Raw genomic sequence first — 15,549 nt, 5'->3', positions numbered from 1 at the left:
GTAACACAAGGGCACTAATTAAAACAAACATTCCACAGCAGTTTGAAGGTAAATGTTTTAATCATTAATGTTTTCGTGGTACACTGTGCTGACAGCATAAAAGTGGAAAAACAGCAATTTCATCTTTGTTGAGAGCACTTTTATTACGTTTATGCATACTTTCAAGACTACTTTCAAGACTAGTATATTTGTTTGGGGTTTATAAGGCAAATCTGAATTAAACACAATAATTTTAAAATATGAAAACACCCCAGGTAAAGTGCTGTTACTGCATGTATACATTCACAATGAATAAAATAACTCAAATGTATTATTGTAAGACTGCTATAGAATAAGGTACATGATCCAGCATGCTTTTTAGTATTTGTATTGTAATTATGTTGCGCTAAAATGGCCATCATGCAGCAGTTGTCCTGTATTTTTTATATATATATATATATATATATATATATATATATATATATATATATATATATATATATATATATTATCATTAACCATTTTGGATCATTCTCATCAAATTAAACATTACACTTGGATCCACAAGCCTTAATTCATAGGTTAATTACCAAATGGATACAATAAGCCCACAAATAAAAGTGTAATTTCCTTTGAAAAAACCCCCAAACAAACAGATATATAAAAGAAAAATATTTGATTATACTACAGTCTGTTTCTGACCTGGTGAGGTAAGCTATAGGTTTAATCTGTTTTCTTGCTTGTGGTCAGTCTGTCGGCATGTAAAGCAAATGTCTGGGCCACAATCAAAGGGAATACCAAAGAGGCGTCTGCATACACCTAGAAAATAAACAGCATTTGTCATGTGATCCCATTTCTAATAAGGAAGAAATCCTATTCACACACTGCCATCTTGAGGCCACAGATTTGAACTGCACAAACATTGGGCTAGTACTGGTTTTATAGATTAACAGTTTTCATGCCGTTGTTTATTTTAATGTTAATTTTGATGTTTTTGTTTTTACCTTGACTGGCTTTGCATCTGTTCTAATCTTGCCCCAAGATACAGCTTCATCAGGTCTTGCCCCAGAGTCTGAACCATCAAACTCCTGTCCTGTGTTCACGTACACAGAAAAATCTGCCCCGTTTCTCTACATGGCACAAACAAAAAGAAAAAATATATAATATTGACATTTTACACATCTGATACAAAGTAATCAAGCCTAATTACCATAAGGTTAGCATTAGCTATGTGATGCTTGACTAGTCCACCACCAAGAATGATCATTCCTGTTTTTTTAGCAAATACAGCCTGGCTGTTCATTCTGCGAATATCTGTAAAAAAAAACAACACAAATTATCATTCAAATGGTTTTAATTAATTCCGTAATGGCCTTATCACAAAAAACAAACAATAATTTTCTTGGTATATGGACAAAAGCTGTTTACCTTCTACTATGTCCAGTATAAGGCCAGGGTTTTTAAAAGAGTGAAAGTAGATCATATCCCCCAGAGAGCCATCAGTCAATGCTGGGCTGAACACTGGAATATCATTCTGACAGAAAAAACAGTATTATTCAGTCAAGATGATCATACTGCCATATTGCAAGTAAAATGTATGCATTTATTTATATTTATATGTCAGAATAATTTATTAATGACTACACAACAAGTTGTTAGAATTTTTTTTGAGTACAGCAAGAATCACAAAACAAAAGAGGAAGGCAATATACCTACACAATAGAAAAATAAACAGTTTATACCAGGGATTGGTTTATCTATCAGATCTATCAGAACTGACAGGATATAACTGACTTGGATATAATGGACCTGTAGTGTGAGCAGGTGGTGAGCAAGGTGTGTGGTCTGAAGTGATTATATTATACTAATATATATATATATATATATATATATATATATATATATATACACACACACACACACACACACACATATATATATATACATATACACATATATATACACATATATATATACATATATATATACATATATACACACATATATATATACATATATATATATATACATCTACACACATATATACATATATACACATATATACATATATACACACACATATATATATACACATATATATATATACACACATATATATACACATATATACATACACATATATATATATACACACATATATACATATATATATACATATATATATACATATATATATATATATATATATATATATATATATATACGCAAAATAGTACTCACCTTATATGCCCAGTAATAAACAGAGTCAGGATTATTGATCTCCTTTCCAAGACGATGAATCATCTTTGAGGGTGTCCAACGTGTGCCCTGAAATAAAGAAAGCACATTTTCTAGATCTGCTTTATCTGTTTTTGTGTCTTTAATCTATGCTCTCACCTCTGTGTTTTGTTCCAATAACATTTGATCTAGGATGGGTATGAGCCAATCTTCAAATTTGCAGTAGTTATCATTTGGAACTAATAGATTTCCTATTCTGAATTCAGTAAAAGGGAAAAACGGGAAAAAAATAAATAAAATGGAACTCAAAAATCTAGTATGAAGCATACCCTAAAACCTACCTGTTAATGCCTCTCTGACGAAGATCTTTCCCAGACAGACTGAAGTCACCAAGGTATGTGTGAGCCAAGCACTTTATTAGGTCTTCCTCTACACCCCCAGCTGTGGTAACAATGACATCAACCTAGCACAGGAACGTAAATTGCACACACCATATACACATTGCTATCATCATAATCAATGAATCATAACGACAATATAATTTACAATTTACCATTTTATGCTCTGCAAGGTAGCGAATGCTCTCCCTAACTCCAGAGCTAATAAGATTGGATGTGTAGCCCAGGAAGATGGTGCATCCCAACTTGCTAGAATTTGTGTCAGACTCATTTTCATCATTTGGCTCCAGGCGCTTTTCTATCTGTAAAATAGTGAGAAACAAGCCACAAAATATAATGGCTTCTGTCAGACTTCAAAATAATCTGTAAATACACGTGCAAAAAATGTGTGTGGTGGTGTAATAATAAAATCTAGCATAAATAAACAAGCCAAATGAAGATCTGACAATAGAACTAGATAACTATAATTTATGACAACATTATTATTACAAACTTGTTTGGCAGCTCTCAAAAAATGCCATTCAACCTGTTTTTTGACAATGTTGTAACAGCTGAAATTTAGCTAATTTCAACACCTTTGGCAGTTGTTACTTCTCACCATGTTGTTGATCTCTTGGATGGCAAGGCCCAAACTGCTTGCCTGGAAGCCAGTAGTGAGGTATGACTTGAGCACAGCCTGAAGATCCACTCCCTGGTTAAAATCATACCCTCGGATTTTTAACATGTCCTCTGGCAGTTCACAACTGGGTTTGAGGACAGCCTCCATAGCCACAGAGGGAGCCTGATCTGCCATCTCTTATCCACAAAAATAAAGAAACACAAGTGTGCAATATATGACAGTACTGAAATAATATGAATTTACAAACTGAATGACGACAGTAAAACTATTGTTCTGGATTATCCGACTGCCTTTTCACAAGTGCATAGCCTCTGACACAGGAGAGGTACCCAGAGATTTTTATGTAAGCCACCCATGCTGTCTGAAAATCTAGCTAGGGAGGTTTTGCTTTAGGTTCAGATCGGGTGTTAGGCAAACAATAGCTCATAAAAGCGAATATAAAACATACTTATCCCTGAATTGAGTTGCCGTAGCAGAGACGAAAGGTTAGACACTAGATTTCTGGACACAAAAAAGCACTAAACATTACACAGACGTAAACAAAACTGTCCGGTTGACAGCAGTCGGCATGTTGCTTGGCCCCTCCCACTAGCGGAAATGTTTCTTCTTCTACACCCAAGAATAGTTGAGAGCACATGGCTGCAAGAACAGCACTGCCCCTGGACAATGATATGGTGCAGCGGACTGCGTTTATTGACAATTTATCTAAAGGCGGTTTATTTAAAATAAAAATCACACGTCAGAATATGGAGATATATTTATTATTACTGACGCTTTATAAATGGCGCACTCTATATTTACCCTTTGTCTGCTTGTCTGTTTGTTTGGCTTGTCTGCATTACATTTCACCACTTTGTATTTTGCAGCATGGTGCTTCTGAAATGATCTGTGATGTTGTATGACATTTTCGGAACTATCATATGACCTTTCTATAGTGGGGTTTTGAAGTTGCCCCAGCTGTGAACAAAAAGACCACACAGGTTAAAAGGGAAATTCAGAAACTTAACCAACACACAATTCTTTCTGCGAAGGAGGAATAATACGCGTACAGGAGAAGTCTTTTACAGCTTTGTCCTTCAGACTATTCAATCCAAGAGATGTCCGGGAAGGCTTCCAGCAATAATTCAGTTGTACAAGCACAAAAGTTGATCCACCAACTCAGGATTGAAGCAGGAATGGAAAGACTGAAGGTAAGAGAAACAATCTATCTCCATTTCTGCATTTTAATATAAATTACAATATCAGAAGTGCATTTCCTATATAATGGTTTTCATTATCAGATCTCACTGACAGCAGTAGACCTGGTCCAGTATTGTCAGGAGCACAAGCGCTGTGATCCTTTGTTGACTGGAATCAACTCTTCAATGAATCCATTCAAAGACAAGAAGTCCTGTGTGTTGCTGTAACAGTTCATTTTTACTAAATATTGAACCTGTATTTTTTGTAGCTTGTGTTGGACACGACGTTAGTTAGTTAGTATTATTTCTACATATGCAACAGTGATACCAAGCATTGAAACCAGCAATTTTTTTAAGTAAACATTGTAGTAATAATGTTGTTAGTACCGACAACACATTATATTTCAATTCTATCCTTTTATTCTTTTTTTAATAATTTATAAACAAAATTCATATTCAAACATAAAAGTATTGATACACACTGCAAGAGCTGATTTTTATTCAAAGCACAATAAGTCTGAACCAACTTCTACTACCACTGAACTTTTTGGTTATTAAATCACACATAGCAAAGTGACATAAAGCTATTTGTATACAAGAATGAACAACATTTTAGTATGCATCTAGTGTTGTTGTTAGATGGTTAGGTTATTTTGTGACAGTTGAAAAAGGATGAAACTTTTCTAGGAAGAAATGCAGTAGAGATTGACCGATATGGGTTCTTTCATGGCTGATGCCTACACCGATTTTTTAAAATCTAGAGCAACCGATGGCCATTAAGCTTTGTCGATAATTTTGGGCTGATATGTATGGAGGATTTTGATTATTTTCCCCCAAAATATATGATTTGAAATGGCTACAAACATAAATATTGTCTATACTTTTATATCTCAGGTACTGGGCTGATTTCTTTTTCAGCTTCATCATACCAGAAAATACTAAACATTTGACCCGCTTTATACTGCTGTCATTTTCTGGGCCGCCAAACTTCTATACAGGTTTCTCCTGAGGCAACAGCAAGGACTCCGGCCTCCACACTCAACTGGTCAGAAAAAAATATTATTAATCATGTTTTAATGAAGCAAAGTTTGAAAGCTTTACTAACCCCATTTACTCCAGTCTGTTGTTGCAATGTGCACAGTGTTCTTGGTGGTGAACATGGTATGTGAACCTGCAAAATCACATTAAAATCTAAGTACAACAAAAAGACCACAAGAAAACAATATTAAAATGCACCAATCACCTTCACTGTTCTGTCCACTGAGCAGGTGTAAAGGCTTCCGGGTGATCTGTGGATTCCAGTGACCATAGCTGTGTGCCCCACATCAAACTGAGAAAGAGGTTTTAAAACCCCTGCTTGCATAGAAAAGGTGTGGAGCATGCCTTTGTTGTCTCCAGCCCACACCTCACTGCCACTGTAGCTCATGGAAAGTGGGTACGTTTTTAGCTGGACATTGAGATAAAGACGGTCAATAACGAAGTCACTATAGAGGCTTACAGTTTTAAAGGTATTAGTTTTACATTTAATAGTAATAACTGTATAATGAAAATGTACATTGTCATAGTACGAGATACTATATATATACTTATTTATCAGTATCATTATTATTGGCTGTATTATTGGCTGTTACTAGCAAGAGGCATTCTTTGTTTTGCTTTTTCCCCCCCAACAAAATGATCGCATGAACATACCCAAAAAGCCTCACATGGGGGTGTATAAATGATCAATTAAAAAAAAAAATATAGTGTCTCATGAGCGTTGCCTAGAAGTGGACTCCTATGGGAAAGGAGACAGGCAAACATTTGCATAAACTGATAGAGACAAGCCTAAAAATGAATTGACGTACTGCCCTGTGATGAACAGGAAGTCAGCCATATTGAATCAAAGTTCCAAGGTAACTCTGACTGTGATTTTATTTTAATTATTACCACTCTATATGAATGAAAATTAAACAGAAAAATCTAAAGTTTGTTGATTTCAATAGTTTAGGTAAATATAAAACCTAAACTAGCTCAGAACTGTAAAAGAAAAATAAAATAAAATTTGGATACCAAAAGTTGAATGAAACTTGTGTGTGTTGTGTCTGTGCATTTACCCTAATTTTCTTTAAGCCTTTTCCGACCCTGCAGTCATAAACAGCCACAGTGCAGTCTTTACTCCCCGAAATGATGTACCTGTCATCAGCAGCAAGACACATTACTGCATTACCATGGAGATGAAGGCTTTTCACCAGAGGTTCAGCCACTAGTAAAAATAAAATATGTAAAAAATAGTCAGTCTTGGTAAACTATATTTTTATACAATACTTCCAACACAGTTTAATATTCACCTCTGGGATCATACATGGTGACCTTCCTGTCAAATGTCCCAGCCAGTAACATATTGTCTTGAAAAGACAGGCAGAGGACAGGAGCATCTGTCTTTATAGTTCCTCTTTCTGCCCCACCTGTTGGGAGGTCCCATAATCGCACTGTGCTGTCAAAACCTCCCGATGCCAACAAGGGACCTTGGGAAGCAAGACACCACACCCAGCCTTTATGAGTACTAAAATGACCTTGTCCTCCCAAAGTGTGCACAAGTGCTCCAGAGGGCCCCGCTTCCAAATTCCACAATTGAACATTCCAGTCTCGGGACCCGGTAGCGCAGAACTTCCCCTCACCACCCACAAGGAGGACAGTGTTAATTTGGGCGATGTGATCTGATGGCAAAGTGATGCATTCTAAAGCTGGTGATGGGCTCGGACTTCTAGCAGGTTTAGTCTCTCTTTCTAAAAGTCGTTCATTTCCTAAAAGTCTCGGATCTATGTTTTCCTGATTATTCATATCTTCATCTTGTCCCAAATTTCTTTCCTCGTTCATTAAAGCTGCTCCCTCGTCAAGTTGGTTCTCTGGCATCTCTTCATTGGCGCCCTCCAGAGCTACCTCCAAACCTTCGTCCACCCCGTACGCCACCTCCTGTCCTTCCACGCCAACCCCCTCCACCCCATCTACTTCAATGCCTTCCTGTAAGACAGCGCCCTGTTCCTCAACCTGTCTTTCTCCTTCATTTACTTGTTCTTGACTTTTTTTGGCTACAATATGTGCTTGATTCATCCAAAGAGCAATCAACTGTTCCATCTCTAGACAAGCTGTAGGCCAATCAAAGTCCTCCTTTGGCCCAACAGGAAAGATTGCTCGTGAGCCAGTGAGTCTACGTGCACGGATTTGCCATGCAGTATTGTCTTTGCCCACATTACTTAAGGCATGACACACCTGAAAACAGACAATGAAATAAGTACATGTAATAATATACATAAAACATTATAAAAAACTTTATTATTTTTAAAAGTTCCCCTCAAAAAACACAACATTATATTTCAGGGAGTCATTTACGAGAAATACCCATTGGCAATTGTCATTTAAGGAAAAAAAATAAAAGAAATCTGTCAGGTCTTCCCCATGATTCTCCCAGAACCAGGAGTAGGAATCACTTTCTGTCTACAATTTGGACAGAGATGTTTTTGCTGCAGTAATTTTACAGAAAATGTTATGAATAGGCAATACTTTTTTTAATATAAAATACAAATACAATGCTCCCATTAGCCCCCACAAAATTAAATTGTAAACATTCGAGGCATTTTTTTTGCAAATGTGGCATTGCTACTGCTGGATCTCTTTGAAGCCTGTTCCATTATCCATCTGTTTGGGTTGTGGCAGGACACTTGCCTTGGATTCGAAAGAACTGATTTGGAAGGAACTGACTTGGGAGGCAATGCAAGGTACTTTGCAATTGATAAACAGAATGTGTAACTCAGGCAAGACATGTCACAGCAAGACCAAGTGACTCTTCCCGAGGATGTCTGCAGATAAGCAGTCAAGAAATGTCATGGTAAACAAACTAGTTAAAGAAGGGGAAATTAATCTCTTTGGAACATTTGCCTTTTCCAATTTTTTCTTGGAGTAAATTGGAGTAAGGGTTTAATTACACAATAAATGATAATGCTCTGATTCTGAGTTTATACATAGAGTTTCTTATCTAGTAATAGACCAACCTTGGGCAGGACAGTGATGACACATTGAGCAGGGAGGTGAGAGGCAATGTGAGTTACCATTTCCCATGGTAACGACAACAAGCCTGTAGCTCCCAAAGATGATGGACTAGCATCTATTGAAGAGTGTTCATCTGACAAAGCCCTACAATAATATGAAACAATATTGTTTATATTATAATGTATAGACCAAATGAATTAACACATATTATCTTACCCATCCAGACAGTTGGTGTTTACAGAACCCTCTTCGTGTAGCTGGTTATCATCTTTTTCACCTTCCATGTCATAGAGATGTACAAGGCACCGACTCCACAAATTTGTTAACTCACATCAAGCATTAACGTTACTACTGTGTTGTCATCCCCGTACAGATCTGGCTCGCCACTTTCAGTTTCAATGGTTCAAGTAGATCACGCCGCTCTCGAGCAGGGGCAAGCTGCCTTCTATCCTCACCTGGAATTAGCTACAATCTATAAAATACGTAGACGAAAGCTTTCAAACGCTAAGCTTTGAAAAGACAGAGCAGTTTGTTATCTTTAGCTTTGCACATAACAGTCTATGATAACAACACAGAAACAAGCTCACCTACCCCTCAAAACCCCACACTAAAACTAAAGTTATAATAAACTTAACGTTTTGTTTTGTTTTTTTAAATCTACCTCATGTCACAGTAAAACAGAAGCTGAAACTGTCATTCATAAGCGGACTTCGCACACTTCCGCTATACGCACGTACGTCACTGGGTAACGTCAGTTATGCTGATTATTCCAGTTACCAGCGGTGTTGGTCAGTGTCCATTCCTGTGTCATAGTAGCACTTTTAATTAGGTATTCCTTCCTAGCGGTAGCAGTAAATTACACAGGGGCACAAAGGGGCTGTACAAAGTGTCAACTCAAGTGGCTTTATTCAGCCACGACGGGGTGCAAGTTCTACAGCCAAAAGATGTTTAGTTTTCAATCCACCGTGGATTGGAACCAGCCATGAACATCGCAGTTCAACCATCAATTAACCTATTTCATTTTCGCAGTTGTTCTGTTGTGCAAAAAAGATCTGACCACAACCTTTCTTAAACGGGAATAATTAAACTACGAATGCGTAGTTGTCCGGGGCATAATTTCAAGTCACTTCCTCTAGCCTATATCTCGCTCTGTTTCTACTTGTAGTACTCCCAATGCTGTTACTGTGGATAAAGTAAAGGTATTTTCTGAGCTATACCAACGCAAAGCAATGACAAAAAATGAATGTAGCCAACTTAGTTGACTACATTCCCTTAGATTACTTTGCTTGGCTGTTTGTGTTTGCGATAAACTATAGCCTACAGAATGTGTTATTTGGACATGATCAACCAAATCACTTGCAAAAATGTGTTTATTCTCATAATGAATGTACACTCCAGTCATTTATTTATGAACTTTAAATGCCCTTTTAGTTTTTAGATACGACTGTGGACTTTATTCAAGTTGTATTCTTCAGCCTGTCCTGAACTGCAAATGTTTCTGCCACTAATAAAGGGAAGATTATGGTAGCATCTCCACAAACCTGAAAAGTTTAGAAGGACATTGTCAACTGGTGGTAATATAAATATAAGAAGAAATAAAATAAAAGTACAGTACAAATGTATAGTCTATAAAAGCTGTTTTAATGTGGAAGCTCAAGTTCAGAGTGCAGTGCTGCCATCAGGTTCCTCCCTCAGCAGAACTTCATTTAAGTAATGCTGAAGTCAGTTGAATCATGACACAATTGAGCCTATAGGTCTGACAGCCTGTATCCTAAGAGCACTCTCTGAAGCACCATGCATAAATGTGCTGTTTGCTCAGTTTAGGCTATTCTGTAGAAAGTTGTGAAAATACCTTGACTGGTTTGGCGTGGCAGCTGATTTTTCCCCAGGACACAGCCTCTTCAGGCGATGCCCCTGAATCACAGCCGTCAAACTCATGTGCTGTGTTCACATAAACGGCATAGTCTGCTCCATCTCTCTACAACACACACAACTCTGTCTGTGTAAAGGCTACTACAGGATGAGGCATTGTGCAGTGTGCACTGTGTAATGCACTTTATTCAGAGCATCTTTTTATGAACCATAACATGCTTCTGTTCACACTAATAAGTCAGTATTTTTAATTGTAGGCTTATTATAAAAGAGAGAGCAGTGTAATGGACTAATATAGGCCTAGAAGTACTTTGACAAAAGCAATGTAATGATTATGACCTTACCCATGCATTAGCATTTAGGACATGATGTTTAGCTACTCCTCCTCCAAGAGCTATCATCCCTGAGCTGTTGCAGGCTTTCACCATGTCCAGAAGTCTTGTAATGTCTGACACCATGAGTCAAAACATAACACTGTGATTTGGGCAGTTCATAGATTTATTTATATATATATATATATATATATATATATATATATATATATATATATATATATATATATATATATATATATATATATATATATATATATATATATATATATATATATATATATATATATATATCATCATACTGAAAAAGCCTGAAATTAAGAGAGTTTAATTTAGATGAAGATTATTTATCCTCTTAAATATGTGACATTTAGGCAAATTTTCTGACTAAAGATTGAGATACTGCTATAGATTTAAAAAAAAAAAAAAAAAAAAAAAAAAAGCCACCCAATTACCTTCAATAATGTCCAAAACCAGACCTGGTCTCTTTCTTGAAAAGAGATAGAACATATCTCCTAGAGCCCCATCAGTCAGCGCAGGACTGAACACTGGGATATTGTTCTGAAACATTAAAGAGTCTGGTACATTTTTACACCACAAGAGGACGCCAACTGCCAAAATTCAATTAAAAAGACAATTCTCAGTTCAATAAAAAACTCATGTGCTTAGTTTACCTTATAGGCCCAGTAGTACACGGACTCAGGGTTGTCAATTTCTTTACCAAAGCGATGAATCATCTTGGACGGTGTCCAGTGAATGCCCTGATTGAAAAAGAACAGACTGTAGCCTCTTATTTGTGTGTTACATTAGTATATATGCACTGACCTGAGTGCTTTGTTCTGTTAGCATTTGCTCTAGTATTGGCATGATCCACTTGTCAAATTTTTTATAGTTGTCATCCAACATCAGGGTGTTGCCTGTCCTGTGATGAAAGAGCAGCCCTGAAACTTTTCACACCAAGCAACACCTTATGAAATATTTGTCTCCTAAGTACCACCAGGTGGTCTGGCACTAAAACAGATCTTATAGGGGTCTAAAATAGATCTAAACCTGGCACAGAACAGATCTTGAATAGCACAATTGAAATGTATCTGATTAAAATAAAAAGTCTAAAATGGCAAAGAACCTTGAGTACCATTAAAAGAAGCTCAAAAGTAAGGCATGGCAGGTGGGTTTATTTATTGTTTGTAAATTCTATGTCCTGACCTGTTCAAGCCTTTCTTGTAGAGTTCTTTACCAGACATTTTGAAATCTCCGAGGTAAACTGGGCCCAAACATTTGATAAGATCTTCTTCGATTCCTCCAGCTGTGGTAACTAGCACGTCCACCTGTACAGAGATGTTAAATAGACTGCAACAGGGAAAAGGTTCCAATATACTGTATCAAATAATTATCTAACAATAAAAGAACAGAAACAAAGGAAATTAAAAACAAAATGTTTAAAGGACAGTGGCAGACAGATACCTGGTATTCTATACTTCTCTTGTATCAAAAGGTTTATATTTTGGTATCAATTTGCTCAACACTAGTAGAGGTAAGAGGTCAATATTTGTCCTAATTCACTTAAGATATGAAATGCACTTTGTGTTTTATAGTCAAGTCATGTAGTAATAGTGAATATTGTAAGCGTAGTAAAGGGTAGGGGTGGCTGACAGTGTCACTGCAAGCAGAAATAGTAATAGAAGTAGTTTTATTAGTAGTTTTAGTTAAGTAATAGTTACCATAATGGTAGAAAAATAGTGAAAGATATATGTGTGTACTTTTAAAATAACAACACCAGCTATACTGGTTAGTAGTAACAATGGGGTAACTATGCACAACCTAAGATACTATACAGACACTAAATTATCATCAAAGTTTTGCTTTTTATTGGTACATGTATTATTGGTGAGTATTTAAGTACCATTCGGTGCTGTACGAGGTAGCGGATGGTCTCTCTGATGCCACTGCTGATCAGGTTGGAGGTGTAGCTCAGGAAGATAGTGCAGCTACTCAGACAGGGGCAGGTTGAGGGGTCTTCTTCTACTAGTCCATTCTCTCTCTTCACAGGCTCCTTCCTTTTCTTTATCTGTGTATAGAAGTTTTGAATATAGGATGTAGGTAACAAAGTAGCATATTATACATCAAAATATAATTCACAGTTTAAAACATCTCACCATGTTGTTGATCTCATTGACTGCCAGGCCAAAGTGAGTGGCCTGGAAGCCTGTGTTGTAGTAGGACTGGAGCAGGGCTTTGTGGTCCACTCCCAGGTTAAAGTCGTAGCCTCTGATTTGAGGGGTCTCCTCTGGGACAGGGTCACACTCGCGGTATAGCTCTCCAAGCATGGGGTGATCCTTGTGTGCCATTTTGTCTGAAACATCAGATATGAGCTCAGTTAGATATTGTATGTCACAAAGGAGACTGATGCACATTCACACCCAAGTGTCTCTCAGCTCTATTTGACTCTGATTACTTCGCATTAGCTTTTAAAGAGTCACCTTTCGAACTTACTCCGGACAACCAGCGGCATTAAGTGACAGTGAGTCTAGCAGTTATCCAATAGCTCCACTCATCAAAAGCTCTTTAAAATCCACACAAACTTGTCTTTAGTTTAGCATCCCACTGCAGATGTGCTGCAGCCTCACAGATAAAGGAGCAGTAATATTACCTGGACACTTTGCTGACAGAGGATGTGTGAAGTTTGCTTCCTCTCGATGTACTGTCAGGTCCCAACGGATCCACTCTTACCAAGCTACGTTTAATAGTTAATGAGCTCAATGCGTACAACTAATCCAACCTGCTACCTTTCCCTCTTTTAGCTACTGGATAGAGAGTAACTTAACATGGAATGAAAAGCAACGGTGTAGCATCATGCAGGGTTTTTCTACAGCCAGGAGAAGAAAGGGGCATCCCTGACTGATGACTTAATCCACTGCAGAGGGGTGCATCATGCACGGTAAAGGACGAATGCAGTCTTTCTGAAAACTACTCACTCATCACTGTAGGCAGTGTAAACACATGCAAGATTACGTACAAGTGCTTATGTGGGCAGGGACAGAGAAAGTGGGTTGGCCGCTGAGGTGCAAGTACTGCCTACTAGGGGTGGATCTACACAGCTCTGTCCCACTATAAACTAAAGTCTACCTATACAGTGACTTTTGAGCACATTGTTTACTGTTCCACAAACAGGTTATCTCAACTATACCAAATCATGACAATGAAGCATAATACATTCTCTTAGAAATGGGATTATGACATGTTATTATAAAACAATTTATGTTATTGTGTACACATGCTGCTTATATTATTTAATTAATTTGTGATTAGTTAATTTTGTTTGCTAATGTGATCATTAGACTTGTGAAAATGTTGTAGTGGAGTCAGATTCCCCTCATCACTGCAGAGCCCCCTATACCAGGACAGCCCCCCCCTCCTCACTTTTGGAGCAGAGCCAGACTGCTGCTTAAGCTAACACCATAACTCAGATGCTTAGAGCAGCTCTCTTGCTCGACAGTTTTGCTTTGCTGGTGTGCTTTGCATCAGGACTGCTTTGCCCGTACTTTTCACTACATTGCACTAAAGCTCCAGCGCACTCATGCAGTATCTCTACTCGACACAATCTTGTATTTCACAAATTTTAAGAAAAAACGGGCATTGTAAGAATGCTTACCTCTCAAATATAACAAGAACTCCTACATTTGTATTTATTGGCTCCAAATGTCATACAAATCATCAATAACATAACATCAGGCTGTCATTATCAGTTACAAACATGAAATAACAAGACTACCAAATTATTATTAGTATAAAATCATAATAGCACAGTACTATTACCCCAACTTGCAACAGCTCATCATCAAAACTTCTAATGTTAATTTATATTGTCTAATTTAGTAACAACTTAAAACAAAAGAACTGCACATCTGAATGGGTACAATACAATACAGCTATTATGTGTATATGTGTTCATGCTTTTGGCAGTGTCCAACTTGTGAGGCAAGCTGGTAGAATAACATGTTTTGGCTGAAAGACTTTTGAAACAAAACACAAGGTTTTCCAGCATTAACTAAAAAGCTATCAAACTGTGTAGCCTATCCCTAACTAATATCCATACTAACAGCCTTTTTCTTGGTAATATCCTCCTGAGACCCAGCCTATCTGTGTGATTATAGTATAGCATAGTAAGCAATATATGCAATGCACATATGGCCTTAACATATTTTTCACTCTTTCATATTTGCTGATTTAAACTTGTATGTGCATTACAGACAATGAAAAGGATTAAGTTAACCCAACTTAATTAAATATTAAACCAGCATGTCCACCCATGTTTCCCAGCCCCGCATATTCTATTAAGGGGGGAAGGTACCAGGTAACGTAAGGGCCATCACCAACTAATCCAGCTGCCAATTTTGAAAAAGTTAGTTGGCTAGCTTTGTGTACCTGAGCGGGGGAACCAGGTTCCTCAGACTAAAAAGGGCTGGGATAAAATATGAACTCAATAGGAGTTAATTTATGGCTTCACTATGATAAAAAACTGAAGAAATTTAAAGGGAGTCTAAGAGCTTTTAAGGCAACTGCAGGGGACATCAAAAAGTTGTTATTATTATGTTTTTAACTTCATATGGATTTAACACCAAAAATCCCTGCTATCCATTACAGAGGACATGTTGTAAAATTATCTAAATGCTAAGGTGTTTATTTACCTCCAAATAGATAACTGTGTAATCCCCCAGTATGATCCATAGTAATCTATCTGAAGGTTGGAGCTAGTAACACTGAAACTAACACACCTATTGTTTACAGTTTCTGTTTGTAGGCTAGGTCCAGGTGTAACAGCATGAAATTCCGGTCTATTTCAAACCTACAAACGTGCTTGGGCACGACAGTGTGATTAGTCCTCTGACTTCTTATTGCAGTGA

General features: G+C 37.2%; 4 protein-coding genes across 4 annotated transcripts; 1 reads left to right on the top strand and 3 right to left on the bottom strand.

The window, feature by feature from the left end:
* Positions 1-648: 648 nt before the first annotated feature.
* dhps (deoxyhypusine synthase) lies at positions 649-3,787 on the bottom strand. The gene is made up of 10 exons (XM_055223537.1): positions 3,683-3,787; positions 3,214-3,410; positions 2,771-2,917; positions 2,559-2,680; positions 2,377-2,473; positions 2,221-2,307; positions 1,408-1,513; positions 1,190-1,293; positions 984-1,109; positions 649-798 (listed from the first exon to the last, which is right to left on the bottom strand). The coding sequence occupies exons 2-10, from the start codon at positions 3,406-3,408 to the stop codon at positions 703-705; spliced, it is 1,080 nt and encodes a 359-aa protein (XP_055079512.1). The 5' UTR covers positions 3,409-3,410; positions 3,683-3,787; the 3' UTR covers positions 649-702.
* Positions 3,788-4,090: 303 nt separating this feature from the next.
* On the top strand, positions 4,091-4,640 carry LOC117375120 (guanine nucleotide-binding protein G(I)/G(S)/G(O) subunit gamma-7-like). The gene is made up of 2 exons (XM_033971380.2): positions 4,091-4,424; positions 4,515-4,640. Exons 1-2 carry the CDS (start codon positions 4,332-4,334, stop codon positions 4,638-4,640), a joined length of 219 nt encoding a protein of 72 aa, XP_033827271.1. The 5' UTR covers positions 4,091-4,331.
* A 177-nt stretch (positions 4,641-4,817) lies between these two features.
* Positions 4,818-9,170, bottom strand: fbxw9 (F-box and WD repeat domain containing 9). The gene is made up of 7 exons (XM_033971702.2): positions 8,658-9,170; positions 8,444-8,585; positions 6,743-7,664; positions 6,509-6,657; positions 5,656-5,859; positions 5,518-5,583; positions 4,818-5,454 (listed from the first exon to the last, which is right to left on the bottom strand). Exons 1-7 carry the CDS (start codon positions 8,723-8,725, stop codon positions 5,380-5,382), a joined length of 1,626 nt encoding a protein of 541 aa, XP_033827593.1. The 5' UTR covers positions 8,726-9,170; the 3' UTR covers positions 4,818-5,379.
* Positions 9,171-9,793: 623 nt separating this feature from the next.
* Positions 9,794-13,620, bottom strand: LOC117374884 (deoxyhypusine synthase-like). The gene is made up of 10 exons (XM_055223848.1): positions 13,296-13,620; positions 12,802-12,998; positions 12,549-12,713; positions 11,852-11,973; positions 11,471-11,567; positions 11,320-11,406; positions 11,101-11,206; positions 10,658-10,761; positions 10,294-10,419; positions 9,794-9,982 (listed from the first exon to the last, which is right to left on the bottom strand). Exons 2-10 carry the CDS (start codon positions 12,991-12,993, stop codon positions 9,899-9,901), a joined length of 1,083 nt encoding a protein of 360 aa, XP_055079823.1. The 5' UTR covers positions 12,994-12,998; positions 13,296-13,620; the 3' UTR covers positions 9,794-9,898.
* Positions 13,621-15,549: the final 1,929 nt, after the last annotated feature.

Source organism: Periophthalmus magnuspinnatus, chromosome 8 (assembly GCF_009829125.3).
Source record: "Periophthalmus magnuspinnatus isolate fPerMag1 chromosome 8, fPerMag1.2.pri, whole genome shotgun sequence".
Taxonomy (NCBI): domain Eukaryota; kingdom Metazoa; phylum Chordata; class Actinopteri; order Gobiiformes; family Gobiidae; genus Periophthalmus; species Periophthalmus magnuspinnatus.
The sequence above is the reverse complement of the archived record's forward strand: the minus strand, read 5'-3'. Positions and strand labels throughout refer to the sequence as shown.

Coding starts and splice junctions, on each gene's coding strand:
- dhps (XM_055223537.1), bottom strand. CDS start 3,408: ATGGCAGATCAGGCTCCCTCTGTGGCTATGGAGGCTGTCCTCAAACCC. Junction 2,918..3,213: donor TCCAAGAGATCAACAACATG/GTGAGAAGTAAC, acceptor ACTATTTTACAG/ATAGAAAAGCGCCTGGAGCC. Junction 2,681..2,770: donor ACCTTGCAGAGCATAAAATG/GTAAATTGTAAA, acceptor TTCCTGTGCTAG/GTTGATGTCATTGTTACCAC.
- LOC117375120 (XM_033971380.2), top strand. CDS start 4,332: ATGTCCGGGAAGGCTTCCAGCAATAATTCAGTTGTACAAGCACAAAAG. Junction 4,425..4,514: donor CAGGAATGGAAAGACTGAAG/GTAAGAGAAACA, acceptor TTTCATTATCAG/ATCTCACTGACAGCAGTAGA.
- fbxw9 (XM_033971702.2), bottom strand. CDS start 8,725: ATGGAAGGTGAAAAAGATGATAACCAGCTACACGAAGAGGGTTCTGTA. Junction 7,665..8,443: donor TCATCACTGTCCTGCCCAAG/GTTGGTCTATTA, acceptor GTCTGTTTTCAG/GTGTGTCATGCCTTAAGTAA. Junction 6,658..6,742: donor CACCATGTATGATCCCAGAG/GTGAATATTAAA, acceptor TATTTTTACTAG/TGGCTGAACCTCTGGTGAAA.
- LOC117374884 (XM_055223848.1), bottom strand. CDS start 12,993: ATGGCACACAAGGATCACCCCATGCTTGGAGAGCTATACCGCGAGTGT. Junction 11,974..12,548: donor ACCTCGTACAGCACCGAATG/GTACTTAAATAC, acceptor ATCTCTGTACAG/GTGGACGTGCTAGTTACCAC. Junction 9,983..10,293: donor GCCACGCCAAACCAGTCAAG/GTATTTTCACAA, acceptor TAAACTTTTCAG/GTTTGTGGAGATGCTACCAT.